The sequence below is a fragment of the Rattus rattus genome, chromosome 4 (genome assembly GCF_011064425.1).
Source record: "Rattus rattus isolate New Zealand chromosome 4, Rrattus_CSIRO_v1, whole genome shotgun sequence".
NCBI classification, from domain to species: domain Eukaryota; kingdom Metazoa; phylum Chordata; class Mammalia; order Rodentia; family Muridae; genus Rattus; species Rattus rattus.
The window spans coordinates 46,390,713-46,406,371 of NC_046157.1; the positions used below are offsets into that span (position 1 = coordinate 46,390,713).

At 40.2% G+C, this 15,659-nt stretch overlaps 1 protein-coding gene and 1 pseudogene across 1 annotated transcript in view; one reads left to right on the forward strand and one right to left on the reverse strand.

Annotated features, from left to right (window-relative positions):
• The first annotated feature begins 3,362 nt into the window (after positions 1-3,362).
• LOC116898339 lies at positions 3,363-6,258 on the forward strand (annotated as a pseudogene).
• Positions 6,259-6,905: 647 nt separating this feature from the next.
• Positions 6,906-15,659, reverse strand: part of Nsun3 (NOP2/Sun RNA methyltransferase 3) — a 61,197-nt gene continuing 52,443 nt past the window's right edge. Inside the window, exon 6 of the mRNA XM_032900335.1 lies at positions 6,906-7,356. Coding sequence (XP_032756226.1) covers positions 7,053-7,356 — 304 coding nt within the window. The 3' untranslated portion in view covers positions 6,906-7,052. The remainder of the gene's footprint in view (positions 7,357-15,659) is intronic.

Sequence of the window (15,659 nt, forward strand, 5' to 3'; positions counted from 1 at the left end):
GAACCAACCGAGTTAGCTGTACATGTAAATATATATTAGAGCTACAGGTTAACCAGGTAGCTCGAAAGAACACATGCATGTCTGGAGAGACAGTGCTGTCGTGAAGTGTACCTAACTTGCTCTGCCATAGAATCCAAGTTTTGTTCCCAGCATCTACATTCAGCAGCTGACAGCCACCTGTAACTCTAATTCTAGGCGATCCCAATCTCTCACCTCCATGAACACCTTCACTTAAATACACATTTTTGAAACACATTTGGTACAGTCTAGGGTTTGAAATCAAGCTCATTTTTTATGATCAATTAAAGAGTATCTATCTTGTGCCATATGATACAATTATATTGCACATTCGTGACTAAAAATGTCTTACAGAGTACTTTCTAATGACACGAGAGATAACTGTCATCACCACTGTCATCACCATACCCCTATGCTTCTCTTTTTGTGAGTCAGTGCAGTAAACTCTGCAACCTGGTAACAGTATCATGTCATAAGTCAGCCCACAGCCTCTAGCCATCTCAACTCTCTGGCCCTCATCCTCATGTAGCATTTTGGAAAAGTGGTTAATACCTTGTCTGGATAGATAAATGAAGAAATTCTCTATAAAAACAATTACAAACTAATACAAGATTAGTCCCTCTTTTTTTCCCCTCCTAGACTCACTAATGCCTCTGGCATTTGCCTACTGCAATTTTATTCCCTTCTGTTTTTAAAAACTAGATTGAGCTGGGTGCTATGGTCCTGTTTCTTATTCTTTAGTGAACTATACATTTTTGGCCTCTGTTTATCCTGTTGTGGGATGCAGTTAGTCACATGTAATAGGCTCTTCTGTAGCAATATGCAGTGGAAAATTCCTTTTGACAAGCCATGGCAAGCTTAATTGAGTCATGACATAGTCCATTAAATGGCTTCCAATGAGGCAAAGAATCCTTTCCCTGAGGTAGTAAATGCTATCCTAGGGTTTCATGGTGACTGTGTGGTCTTACATGCCTAAGGAAACGAATTTCTTCATTTATAAAAAGTTACAGAGGTATGGAGTTTAATATTAGAGTTACTGAATTAAATTTTAAAGAGGTACATGTTCTACTAAGCTTTAATTTTCCTTAGATTTAATGAAACTCACTTGAAAAAAAATTTTTTAAAAATCAGCACCGAATTACAAGTCCATTTTTGAGTGTTAAGTTTTACTTGGTTGCTTGAGTTCCTTATGAGAATCCCAAATCAAGACTTTCTTAGTTGAGATTTTATTATAAGATGTCACGTGTAATGTTTGTAGAATCTGTTGTGTCAAGAGCTGTTTCTGACTCTCTCTCGCTGGCTTTGCAGCCTGATACCACTGCAAATGCTGGCATTCCAGTTAATGTTTTCAGGACAGAAGGTGTTAGGCCTCTCAGCACTAGTACACAATCAGCATGTAGTATGTGCATTGGGAGCCTCCCTCTGGGTGCTCTGTCAGTGCCCCTGGGATAGGGTGATATCAGAAGTACCATTGCCAGGCTGGAGAGGAACATCACAAATGGGCCTCATCTTTGCTCCCAACCCCAGTGCAGTAATAAGCTGCGGAAGGGAGATTGTAAACCATTGATTTGAACCATATAAACGAGTTGAAAACAAATTGTGCTATCTGCTCTATTTGTCCCCAAAGTCAAATTTACCTACCACATAATGAAAGTAGTCCCATTCGATTGCATCAAAGGACTTCTTGGCATGTAATACAATTCTCACCGTTCATTCCGATTTTCTTCTGTATTGCAGGTAAGTTGCATTAGCCTATGCAGATGACCTGAGCTTCTCACCAGGCATGCAGGATTCCTGAAGAAAGGTCTATTAGGCCTGGATTATTTATTCATATTCCATGTATTCAGGTAGCCATTTTTTATACCTACATTATATGAAGGCATATTTTTTACAGTACCACGAAGGGAATAATATGTAATTTAAGTATAAGGCTAAATGGATATGTGTAATAGGATAAAGAATAGTAGGCCACCTTGACTCCAAACCACAAATAGTATCTTATGCTTTAAAAATTCAGTACAAACCATTTAAATGCATTACATTTATTCTTAGTCTATTTGCAAAACTATATAGTGGCTGTTCAGGGTGCTGATGGCAGGGTGCAGTTAATGCATTAGTAAGTGACCTAAATTTTATGAAGCTGTTTTGAAAGTGACTTTATGCCATAGGAAGCAGCATCCATTGTTCCTCAGTTTTGGGTTGACATTGCAAGGCTGCTGAAATATCTATTCTTGAGCACACCATCTGTAATAGAGAGGGAGGCACAAACAACTCCATGGGAGATTCCTTAGAGTAAGTATTACAGGCACAAGGCAGACTTCCTTGGAATAGGACTGAAATATTTCAAAGACTTTTCTTTCCCAAGTACTCATCAAGCCTTTGAAGCTCTGGGAATAGGAAAGTGTGCATAACCAGGAAACAGACTAGTGAAGAACAGGCACAAAGGGCAGCCACTAATCTTGAAGATCACACAATCCACACTGTGACAGCCCAGTGACAGGACAGCCTGGCAATGGAGCCAGCTCACCTCCGGGCTCCCTTCTTATGTTGGCAGTGTCCTTGACAACAGGTAACACTGGGCTTTGCTTCCCTCGTTTACAGACAGGAATACAAACTCATCACCAGTGACTGTTCATTTGGTCACTTGCTTGAGACAGTGTCTCCCTTTGTGACCAGCCATGGGAGTCCTCTGCCCATTACCACCACTCCTGGCTATAGTTATAAAGATCAAACAAGGCATCATAAAGACTTCAATCAAGCGTTTAATGCTCAATAAATGTTTGCTCTTTTGTTATAATCATATCAATAAAGTCGATGAATATATGTAATAAGTACATATATTTCCATCAATCCCAAGACAAGTCCAATACCACACATTTGAAGTTTCATGACATTATACTGGAAAAATGACATTCAACACATTCAGCACTTGTATTATAAAATTTTACATGATGGTTAACTTATACAAAAGCACTTTTAAAAACTACAGAATCCAAAGACAGGAATTAAAACAGAAAAACAAACCACTGTGTCAAACTTTAACAAACAAACCCCTTTTCTGTCATTAATCTTCTGTATTAACTGAATACATTTGATGTGCCCAAGAGATAAACATTTACTACAAACACACTGGTCAGATATATTTTAAAATATTATAGAGAACAAAAGTAGGAGGACGATTTTTCCTAGACTGTCCATTCATTTGACTCCAGTTACACAGGTTTGCAAAACAAAAAGTATATCACGAAGAGCTTAATGAATAGAACAGAATAATACCATTTTCTGTCAGTGGAATTTTGTGCTTCCACAGTTGATTATTTTAGAGCTAATTTTGGGCTTGAGAGATGGCTCAGCAGTTAACAGCACTTATTGCTTTTGCGGAAGACCAGGGTTTGATTCCAAGCACCTATATGGTAGTTCACAACCATATGCATCTCAGTTCTGGAGGATCCGAGGCCCTCCACTGACTTCCTCATGCAACAGGTATGCACCTGGTACACAGACATACATGCTGGCAAGACATTCATACATATAAATACGATAAAAATAAATAAATCTTAATACAATAAAAGGCTAATTTTCAAGTTCCCTTGTAATTTCCTCTCCTGCTCTAACCTTCCCTCCTTTCCTCTGTCCTCCCTACATTGTCCTGAAGGAGGGTTTTGCTAAGCAGCCAAGGCTGACTTGAATTTACAATTCTTCCACCTCGGTCTCAAAAATGCTGTGATTACAGGTGTGCATTGTTATGTCTGCCACTATGAATTTTCTTAATAGTTGAAAAAATATGTTTGGATCCAAGTGAAGCATTTCTAAAGAAAATTTATTGTTTTAAAAAATCCTAAGAGTGAGTGTGTGTGTGTGTGTGTGTGTGTGTGTGTGTGTGTGTGTGTGTGTAACACAGAAAAGTTTTTGGGATATGTGTAAATAGAGACCACTCTGAATGTTTTGGGGTTTTGGTAATGAATAAATGACTCTTACTAGGCATCCTCCCCTTCTATATTAATATGGGACATCACACTCTCATATAACATTTTATAACCAAGTGAAATAAAGAGCCCCTCCAGATTGCAACTGTAAGATAATCAGATTCTGTAGTACTCATTATGACTGCAATTATGTAACAAAACACTCCAAATATAGTTCAGTTATTGCCGTTATTAATCATTCTGGTTTTGTTTCAAGTGTTTGCTTTATAGCCTGCTGGATAGACTCCATTATTCTACAAGCTGAATGTCGAAAGTCAAATGCGTGCATGTGAATCTGTTGTTCTAAAGGCCTTTCAACATAATTTACCCTTTCAATTTGAATTTGTGAATAAAAGAAAATGGGGAGAAATAAAGCTGGTGTCAATAGAGTCACTGACCTTTGCAGTAAACAGAAGACAGTCCTTAACACAAACAACTTTGCAAATAAGAAACCTATTTTGTTAGAACTAGAAATTGTGCTGCTTAAGAAATTCGCCTTGGAATACCAATTATTCTTACAAAAAGAATCTGAAGATTTGATGAAGAAAGAGTAAAGTGTCGGCAAATACACATTTTTTAAGGGAAAGATTTAAAACGCCCATGTTATAGAATATGATCCTAAACATTTTATGCATAGAACTCAGTATTCTAGTTAATTTAACTATAAAATCCCAATTAAAAAGCAAAAATTATTATACTGAACCAACACCATCTGTCCAACTTTAAATCATCACTATAAATATATTTTGAGGAGCAAAATTATACCTGAAAATTTCTTAAGCCTGTGCTCAGTGAGGCCGAAATACTAACTAAATAGGATCCAAATGGTCCTAGGGAAAGTGGCTTTGCAAGTATTTAAATATTAATAGTAGGAATGGTCCTGTTCTGCAATTGGTTCTTGATGTGCAGTAAAGAAGCCACAGACCAATTGCTGGGCAGAAGGAACAGGAGGGACTTCCAGGACTCTGGAGGAAAAGAGACAGATGCAAAGAGGAGGGACAGAGTTTCTTCTGATGGAGAAAAGTTGACCAGCCATGTGAGTTCTCAAAACTGAGTAACTACACAGGCTGCTCCTAAAGACAGTGGTTAGGGGAGTTGAGCAACTGAAGTCTAGGGCAGGTGGAAGGTGTGGAGGGAAGAGTACTGATAGGGCACGCTTTTCCAGGTGGACATAGTAGCACCAAGTAATTGTTGAAAGAAGGTGAGTTGAAAATCACCAGAAAAGCTTCCAGCATAGCCCGTGAGGTGAGGTGGGAAGTGGGAAGGGAGTGTGCGCTGGAGTTCTAAGCTGACTCGCTTGTGCTGGCTGGACCTGGAGGATTTGAAAGAGGATATCAAGTTCATCATGGATGAGACCTTGGACTTGAGGGCTGTCCCCATCTGACAATCATGAGGAAGAAGACATAACAGTATTAGTCCAGAGAAACTGCTTTGACAGGGCCTCTCCCACTGGAGTAACCCAAATGCAGTAAGTAGACCCTGCCCTCCAGGGTGTGAGGTTCAGCTTGAACTCACTCAGCCCAGAGAAGCTGGAGGAGAGCCTTGATGAAGCCAACTGCCTGGCACCTCAGCTAGAGGAGTGTGTCCTGAAAGGTCAGGACAGTGCTGGTGCAGGACCTGGAAGGCCCAGCCCCAGAGGGAAGCCCAGCCCTCTGCGGGAGAACAGCCCTGTTCGAGATCTGCTGCCCACTCTGAGTTCTTGGAGCACCCTACCTCCAACCAACCTGAGTTCCGGAGCAGTGATAAAAAGGGGTCAGCCAGAGCTGTTCTGGTGGCAGCTGGAAAGAAGCCCTCCAGCATAAAGAAGGAATCACCCACTTGCAATCTGTTCTCTGCATCCAAAATCCCAGGGCGCTCTCCTCTTGCAAACCAACTCTTCCACCTCGGAAGAAAACTGGGTCCGGCACACAGACAACAGCAAGCCCGCCAATCCCTGTCAGACCAGCTCCACAGACCTCAGCTAGCAGTTCCCAGTGTTCACCCTCGCTATAGGAGCAGCCGCCAAGTGTTCTAGTCACCCATTCTCTCAGCCATCCTCAAGCCTGTCACCCGAATGCCACTCACTGGGTGGGGTATACCACCTGGCAAAGGTGCCCTAGCTCCAGATCCTCTCTCATCTCAGAAAGGGCATCCAAGTGTCACAGGGCACAGAGCTCCTGTTTCCCAGCAAACAAATCTTCCAACCACCAGTGCCGCTCGAGGCAGGACCTCCAGTGCTGCTCCGGGCAGGATGCAACCCCTCAGGAAAGCTGCAGTCCCTGGACCTACTAGATAAGATGATCAGGGCAGCAAACAAGACTCACTCGCAAGCCACTACATCTTAGCCATCAAAGACTGAACTCTCCTCTGTCAGCGGCCCCTAACTCCAGGAGATGTGTGCCCAGAGATAGGAGGAAAAGATGCCTCTACGGCTGATCTCTGAAGTAGAGACTATGGATGTGGAGTGGGTTGAGTTTGAGAAGCCTCAAATCCCCCCCACACCCCCTAACCCTGCCTGAAGGAAGAAGAGAGTGGCAGAGGTCACCTGCCTATGGAGACATTCGCAAACAAAATGATAAATGCAGGCTGAGTGACCTACCTATCTCCTTGAGAGCTTGACCTTCTGCCCAGACCTGGTCATTTCCATAGAAGTGGCCTTGGGAACCAGCCAGCCTCCCTGGTCTCTAGGTCTTCCTGATTTGATTCCTACAATGGATTCTGGCATGTTTGGAAAGGCCAGAGGGCAGCTGGTGTGCAGAACTTGTTTCTGTGAATCCTGTGACTTCTCACAGGCCAGTTATAAGCTTATTCACATCTTCATATTTTTTTCTTAAATAAAATGAATTTAAAAAAAAAAAGAACCTCTCTCTCTCTCTCTCTCTCTCTCTCTCTCTCTCTCTGTCTGTGTGTGTGTGTGTGTGTGTGTGTGTGTGTGTGTGTGTGTGTGTGTGTGTGTGTTTTATCTGTGGATACAAGGAAGCTGGGTGGGGGCTGGTAGCATAGCCTGTTCCTGGAACAAAGGCAGACTAGCAAAAAGTTATACATAACAACTAACGTGGTGAGCTCAGGAAATATGCATACAATAACACATCAGCATGGCTTACAAAGTTCACCCTGCCATTTTCTTGTACTCATGCCTTTTTTCAGTTTGGCTATATACATTGGACCCCAAGCTTTGCCCTTTTCAGGAATCACCAAAAGGCTGCATTTCTGGTCAGTGGGAGCAAATGTAAAGTCTTGGGAGAAAGTCCTTGCTATCCCACTAATATCCATGGGTACGATGTTACTGTCAGAAGTCAAGATCTCACTGATCACATCTTGATTTTCAGCCTTGGAAAGCGTGCATGTAGAATATACGAGTAGTCCTCCAGGACGTAAGGCTTTAATTGCAGACCTGCGTGTAATGGGGAAATGAAGAGATGAGTTAGGTACAAGAAGCAAAGTAAGGGATCCAACTCAAGGAAACTGCATACCCGCCTCCCTCTGGCTCAGGATACTGTAGCTGGTGGCTTTCTGCCCCTAGTCATAGTTTGTTTGCATTGATCACTGGGAAATGGGACCAGATAAATCAAGATAGAAAAGTCAGAGGAAGTGAATTTGGCTGACTGTTTGTTCTTCTATGGATAGGGAAAAGGGAAAAGAAAATGGATAATGTGTTTGCCTTTTGAGTCATGGAAATAAAATAGGAAGCAAAGATTCTAATTGAAAAAAGACAGAGTAAATCATTGATTTACTCTATATACTCCAGGTTGGCCTATCAGGTAAAATCAAAAGGTATTCACCTAGAAAGAAGGGATAAGTAATTTGTGAGGATATAAAGACACGGTGGTGGACCAGTCCTTAAACCAAAGACCTTTGCACTCTACCTTAAAGTGATCCTCTGGAGCAGTGGTTCTCAACCTTCCTAATGTTGCAACCTGTTAATTCAGTTCCTCATGTTGTGGTGATCCCAAATCATAAAACTAATTTTATTGCTACTTTATAGCTGTAATTTTGCTACCATTATGAATCATAATATAAATATTTTTGGAGGTAGAGGGTTTGCCAAGGGGGGGGGTCATGATGCACAGGCTGAAAACCACTGCTTTAGAGTAAGGTCTCAGCTTATCATAATGTGATATTAGCAGGAAAAAGCTCCCACCCTTACAATACAGTGCTGTTTTATTCTAAACTAAAAAGGAATAACCAAAGATACCCAAGAAATGATTAATCAATATGTAAGAGAAAAACAGTAAAAATATGGCTTAGAAGTAAACTGACAATTCAATTCAGGCAACAAAATGACACAATAAACACAAGGATCAGCAAAGATGGATCACTCAATATCACGGAAAACAGGAAGAATACAGCTCACAGGCATTTAATATGTTTGTCCAAATAAAGAAGATTCTGTAGGAGCATTTGGAAGTTAAAGGTCAACATAGCCCTGACCCCTCATCTTCAAAGTACATTAAAGTCAAAATAAGATCAAGTTTGTCCAAAAATTCAATTAACAAAATTGGGAAAATAATGTACAAAATTTTGACAAGAGGAGTTGAATGATACAATACAAAGACAACTTTCCAGAAATGGGGCAGGGAAATGACTCATCCATGAGGCTACCACATTCATTATTATCCACGTAACACCAATTATATGCTGTTACTGTCTAGGGACTGGACATGTATCAATGAATAGTATACAACCTAAGCACTAACAATTTAAAACACCTACCAGGATGTCTTATCCCTCTAATTCTAGCACTGGAAACTCTTAAGAGAGTTACTGTGAGTTTGAGGTTAGCCTTGGCTACATAGTAAGTACCAAGCAAGCCAGGTTTATACACACACAGCCTTGGTTACATAGTGAGTACCAAGCAGGCCAAGTTTACACAGACAGGCTACCGTGTTTCAAAAAGCCCCAGGGGAAAAAAAATACACTATATCCAATAACAAATGTTCTGCCCTGAAAACAAACATAAACAAATATCACTATATAGTCTGAGCAGGTTATATTTTAAATTTAGGAACATAGAGATATGTTCAAACAACTAAAGAAAGAGGCCTTGTATTTGAAAGAGAGCAAGGTATGGTTATGGGAAGAAAAGGGAAGGGATAATGTCATTATATTAGTCTATATTATAAATATATATATATATTATCATTATATTAGTCTCAAAATAATTTAAAATATTTCCCTTTTGTCCACATCTCTCAGAGGGGAAACTGCAGTTGAGATGTAATATATTAGAGGAGAATTTTTTCCTTTTTTATTAGATATTTTATTTATTTACATTTCAATGTTACCCCCTTTTGCCCCTCTCACATCCCCTTTCCACCACTTCCCCTGCTTCTATGAGGAAGCTCCCACTCCCACCCACTCACTCCTATCTCAACACCCTGGCATTCCCCCACACTGGGGCATTGAGGCTTCACAGGACCAATGGTTTCCTATTGATGCCAGACAATGCCATCCTCTACTGCATATGCCACTGGAGCCACGGGTCCCTCCATATGAACTCTTCGGTTGGTGCTTTAGTTCCTGGGAGCTCTGGGGGTTCTTGTTGGTTGATATTATTGTTCTTCCTATTGGATTGCAAACCCCTTGAGCTCCTTCAGTCCTTTCTCTAACTCCTCCATTAGGGTCCCCATACTCAGTCAGATGGTTAGCTGCAAGCATCCTCATCTGTATCAGTAGGGTTTTGGCACAGCCTCTCAGGAGACATCCATATCAGGCTCCTGTCAGCAAGCACTTCTTGGCATCAGGAATAGTGACTGGGTTTGATGTCTACATAAGGGATAAATCCCCAGGTGTGGCAGTCTCTGGATGACCTTTCCTTCAGTCTCTGTTTCACTCTTTGTCCCTGTATTTTCTCCTGTGAGTATTTTGTTCCTCTTTCTAAGAAGGAGTGAAGCATCCACATTTTGGTCTTCCTTCTTCTTGAGCTTCAGATGATCTGTTGATTGTATCTTGGGTATTCCAGCTTTTGGGCTAATATCCACTTATCAGTGAAACCATATGTGTTCTTTTGTGACTGAGTTAACCCACTCAGGATGATACTTTCTAGTTCCATCCTATTGCCTAAGAATTTCATGAAGTCATCGTTTTTAATAGGTGAGTAGTACTCCATGTTGTAAATGTACCACATTTTCTGTATTCATTGTTCTGTTGAAGTATATCTGGGTAGATAGACCATTGGAATAGAAATGAAGACCCAAAAATGAACCCACACAGCTATGGGCACTTGATTTTTGACAAAGGAGCCAAAACCATCCAATGGAAAAAAGATAGCATTTTCAGCAAATGGTGCTGGTTCAACTGTAGGTCAACATGTAGAAGAATGCAGATTGATCCATGTTTATCACCCTGTACAAAGCTTAAGTCCAAGTGGATCAAGGACCTCCACATCAAACTAGATACACTCAAACTAATAGAAGAAAAAGTGGGGAAGCATCTCGAACATATGGGCACTGGAGAAAATTTCCTGAACCAAACACCAATTGCTTATGCTCTAAGATCAAGAATTGACAAATGGGATCTCATAAAACTGCAAAGCTTCTGTAAGGCAAAGGACACTGTGGTTAGGACAAAACGGCAACCAACAGATTGGGAAAAGATCAATACCAATCCTACAACTGATAGAGGGCTCATATCCAAAATATACAAAGAACTCAAGAAGTTAGACTGCAGGGAGACAAATAACCCTATTAAAAGATGGGGTTCAGAGCTAAACAAAGAATTCACGGCTGAGGAATGCCGAATGACTGAGAAACACCTAAAAAAATGTTCAACATCTTTAGTCATCAGGGAAATGCAAATCAAAACAACCCTGAGATTTCACCTCACACCAGTCAGAATGGCTAAGATCAAAAACTCAGGTGACAGCAGATGCTGGCAAGGATGTGGAGAAAGAGGAACACTCCTCCATTGTTGGTGGGATTGCAGACTGGTACAACCATCCTGGAAATCAGTCTGGAGATTCCTCAGAAAATTGGACATTGAACTACCTGAGGATCCAGCTATACCTCTCTTGGGCATATACCCAAAAGATGCCCCAACATATAAAAAAGACACGTGCTCCACTATGTTCATAGCAGCCTTATTTATAATAGCCAGAAGCTGGAAAGAACCCAGATGCCCTTCAACAGAGGAATGGATACAGAAAATGTGGTACATCTACACAATGGAATATTACTCAGCTATCAAAAAACAATGCCTTTTATGAAATTCATAGGCAAATGGTTGGTACTGGAAAATATCATCCTGAGTGAGGTAACCCAATCACAGAAAAACACACATGGTATGCACTCATTGATAAGTGGCTATTAACCCAAATGCTGGAATTATCCTAGATGCACAGAACACATAAAACTCAAGAAGAATGACCAAAATGTGAATGCTTCATTCCTTCTTTAAAAGGGGAAGAAGAATACCCTTGGGAGGGAATAGGGAGGCAAAGTTTAGAACAGAGGCAGAAGGAACACCCATTCAGAGCCTGCCCCACATGTGGCCCATACATATACAGCCACCCAATTAGATAAGATGGATGAAGCAAAGAAGTGCAGGCCGACAGGAACCGGATGTAGATCTCTCCTGAGAGACACAGCAAGAATACAGCAAATACATATCGAAGGCCATCATTAAACCACTGAACTGAGAACGGGACCCCCGTTGAAGGAATCTTAGAAAGGACTGAAAGAGCTTGAGGGGCTTGAGACCCCATATGAACAACAATGTCAACCAACCAGAGCTTCCGGGGACTAAGCCACTACCCAAAGACTATACATGGACTGACCCTGGGCTCCAACCTCATAGGTAGCAATGAATAGCCTAGTAAGAGCACCAGTGGAAGGGGAAGCCCTTGGTCCTGCTAAGACTGAACCCCCAGTGAACGTGATTGTTGTGGGGAGGGCGGTAATGGGGGGAGGATGAGGCGGGGAACACCTATAGAGAAGGGGAGGGGGAGGGGTTAGGGGGATGTTGGCCTGGAAACCGGGAAGGGGAATAACAATCGAAATGTAAATAAGAAATACTCAAGTTAATAAAGATGAAAAAAAAAAGACTGAAATAGTCCTTTTAATGGGAGTTTGAAGATATCTACATTCAACACTGCATTGTGCATTGTGCACAATGACTATCTAATGGATTTTTTTAAAAGTGTACTCGTACAGCCATAGTCGATAGAAAATGATCACAAATAAGTATTTGTGAAAATTTTTGGTAAAATGAAAACACAATTAGTAGCTTAAAGTATTAGAGCCAAATCTCCTTCAGGACTCTGGAGACAATGGTTTATAAACCCTTATAACAGGCTCTGTTAATCCTATCAATATGTTTCTATGCTATGTTATCCCTGGGAACTCTGCATGAGAAATCCTGGCTTTTTTGGTTGTTTTGTTTTTTAACATCCATGTACCTTCACCAGGTGATGAGGTCATTCCATCCTGAAGTCATCACAGCCTCTAGTCTACCTCTATGCTTCCTTCTCATAGGTGTAAAGAACTACGTGGTAACTCTGGCCCACTGAGATATACAGGACAATCTCCTCCTGCCAGAATCATAGTTTGTTCAAATCTAAAATACTTTCCCACTATTCTGGTGTTAGGATACAAGTCACAACTGTTCTTACCACATGGGTGTTAACTCATTGATAATTCCCATCTCTGATATCAAATATGAAGACCTCCCAAAGACTCTACGTGTACTCATTGCAGAAAGAAAATATGGATAAACAATTTTCAGGAACAGACAGCATTTTTGAAGCATAAGGAGGCCCTCCCATGCAGGCCACCCTTAGGTATGATTTTAAGCAATGTAGTTTGGTAGCTGTAACAGATGCACTACAAAGGTAGACCTTTGGATGCAAAGGCATTTAAAGACCAGAGAGTTGAATAATGGATTTGGGCAAATCAGTATGATGTTGGCACATAAAAAGACAAAAGAATAACAGATTAAAAACAAACAAACAAAAAGACCCTGAGTGAAACTAACAGGCTTCTCCCTCCGTTCTTCCTCCAACATGTTCTCTGTGGTAAATATAGTTATTCTTTTCTGCTTTTGTTAAGAGAAAAGAAAACTAAATTACCATGCTAACTTTCTCCAAAGGAGCAATGACCTTGCATTCTCAACACCCTAAGTTTTCTAGGTTAACGAGATCTTGGCAAATGTAACATTATTTACCTGTACAATAACCGCTAACCATAATGCATGAAATTATCCTAAATAATGTTGCATTAACACACATTATTCACCACTGAAAAGTAGAAGAGGAAGGCTTACTTACAAGCTAAAATAAGAAGGAAAAATACATCATAGTACCAGGCTAACTACAACAGAATCAAAGGTGTTTACCCAATACTCAAAACTGTTATGAGTCTCCATTTCTAAAATAAAAACTGATACATATACATAAATGTATACACACACATGTACACACACGCACACGCACACACACACACACACACACACACAAATGATGTCCAAGTATAAACATAAAATTTGGGGTAGTCCTGTTGAAAGAAGCAGAATGTTCCACAATATAATCTCATTTTCCTAAAGCTTCTATAGCCTTCCAGAAGCTTCCTATATAAATGCTCATCAGGCTTATTAAAATAAAATTTTATCTCAGAGCAGTGTTACAGCAAACAAAGCCACTCATGGTTAATGGTAATAGAATAAAACATAGTAGGAAATGCCTTATATAAACTGCTAACAGAGCAAGTATGGTCACTTAGTCACAAATAGCATTGCACTTGCCCTGGTGCTTTACTGCAGATCTAGAATATCTAGCTCTCTTCAAATCTTTGATTGCTTTTTAGTGCCTTCTGGAAAAAGCTGAAGTGTATCTGATGCCTAAGCATCTAGTTAATGATGCATCTGAAAACAAAGCCAGACATATTACTACTGTGGAAACCATTACACAGAAGAAGATTTTGGATTCTTAATGTAACAAAATCCTTCTGGTATCTTTGGAAACTTACAAAGTATATTTGAATAAGACTCCTCCCTTGCCCTTCATCACTAAAGCCAAAAAGCACTGAAACATACATGTTTTTATTTTTAAACTTTTCCTTAGTCTAAAAGCAATAAATTCATACAAATTTATTTACGGTCAAGACCTCGGACATATGGTGTAACTATTTCCATGTTTTTCTGAGTGTTAACGTGTTTGGTTAGATTACACAGTGCCTCTCTAAACTCTGCAAGGAAGAAGCGGTTGTACAGCCAAATATGGGCTGTATCCTTTTTCAAAATCCATCAAAATCTATGAGTTCTGAAAACAACAACACCATACCTCAAGTGTCTTGAGTCAGATTTTGAGCTTCTGCCTTATATTCAATTAAACTTCATTGAAGTTTTATAAAATAGAATCTGTAATGTATCTGCAAATAACCACACATATATGCACTGAGCAGACAACTGAAATGTTAATTCTGAGCGGCATCAGGAAGGTGGATGCATGTGACTCGGCAATAGCACACTGACTCACACATCATGCATGCCTGGTTCAATCCCCAGTCAGCACGGGCGAATTACAGAATCATCAGACTGACCAAGGTACTAATAAGCAGCCTATGACGCTCACCAGTGGTTTCCCATCCTAACATAAGGAGAAAAACTACATTTTGTTTTGTTTTGTTTTTGCAAGTGATCTCCTTGGCATCGAAGTGTTTTAATTTGTGTGTTTGCATTAGAAAAGAAAGAACTGAACAACTAAACAAACAAAAACAAACCACCAGAACTTTTCCTATAGGTACTGAATGAAGTCAAGTGGCAAGGCATTCCCTTTTTCTTTCCAAAACTAAATTCTCTGCTTTTCATTGAAGCTGATCATCCTTCAAGGCTCTACTAAGAGAACAGCTTAAACCATCAGTATCTCAGTTTTTGAGATGAGAATGTGCTTCTCAGCACAAGAGAGTTCATCAATAAGTTACTAGCTGGGCTCACAGAGTTCCAACTACCAACACATGATTTACAGAGAACAAACAGCAAAGGCAAAAGGCGAGCTCAATTTAAATCCTCGAGGGAAAAACATATGCTTTCATAACAGCACAGGCATCATGAACTTGGAGAGCTAAAATGAGCTAGAAAACCAAGGAAGACTGAGAACCCTGACAGCTAGGAAAGCAAAACAATAGAAAAACAGTGGAAGCCTCAGCCAAGGATTAACACATGACACAGGATGTCCTGTCTTGTCTTCCCTTTGGCCAATCTCAGTCTCAGAGAATGTTCTATATGTAAATACTGTTAAGTCCACCTAATATTTAGAAGCTATAAATTCCCCCTTCTCATCTATTCTTCTAATGCCTGATTAGAAAACTTGGCATTCAGTGGAGAGGGTCACTGTTAATTATATCAGTACGTTTAACTGTTTTCTGCATTTAAAAGGGACCAAAAATCACATTATAGGGGAAAAACAAAACAAAACAAAGAGCAATCAGCACAGCAACAGTGCCATCTTTTGACTAAGGAAGGTAAAGAAGAAAATGGTTTTACTTCCTCTTTCACTAATTGCTCAAGACTTGCTAGGAGCTAAGTGACTTCCTTTTAGGACATCACTATAATATAATGTATGTTAAGATATATATCCTGCTTCACCTCCAATTTCTGATGCATAGATAATGAAACAATAGACTACTCTTGAAAATGTAGATGATGACTGAAAAATACTGTAACAGTTTTTCATATTATTTATGTCTTTCTACTGTTACTATAGCT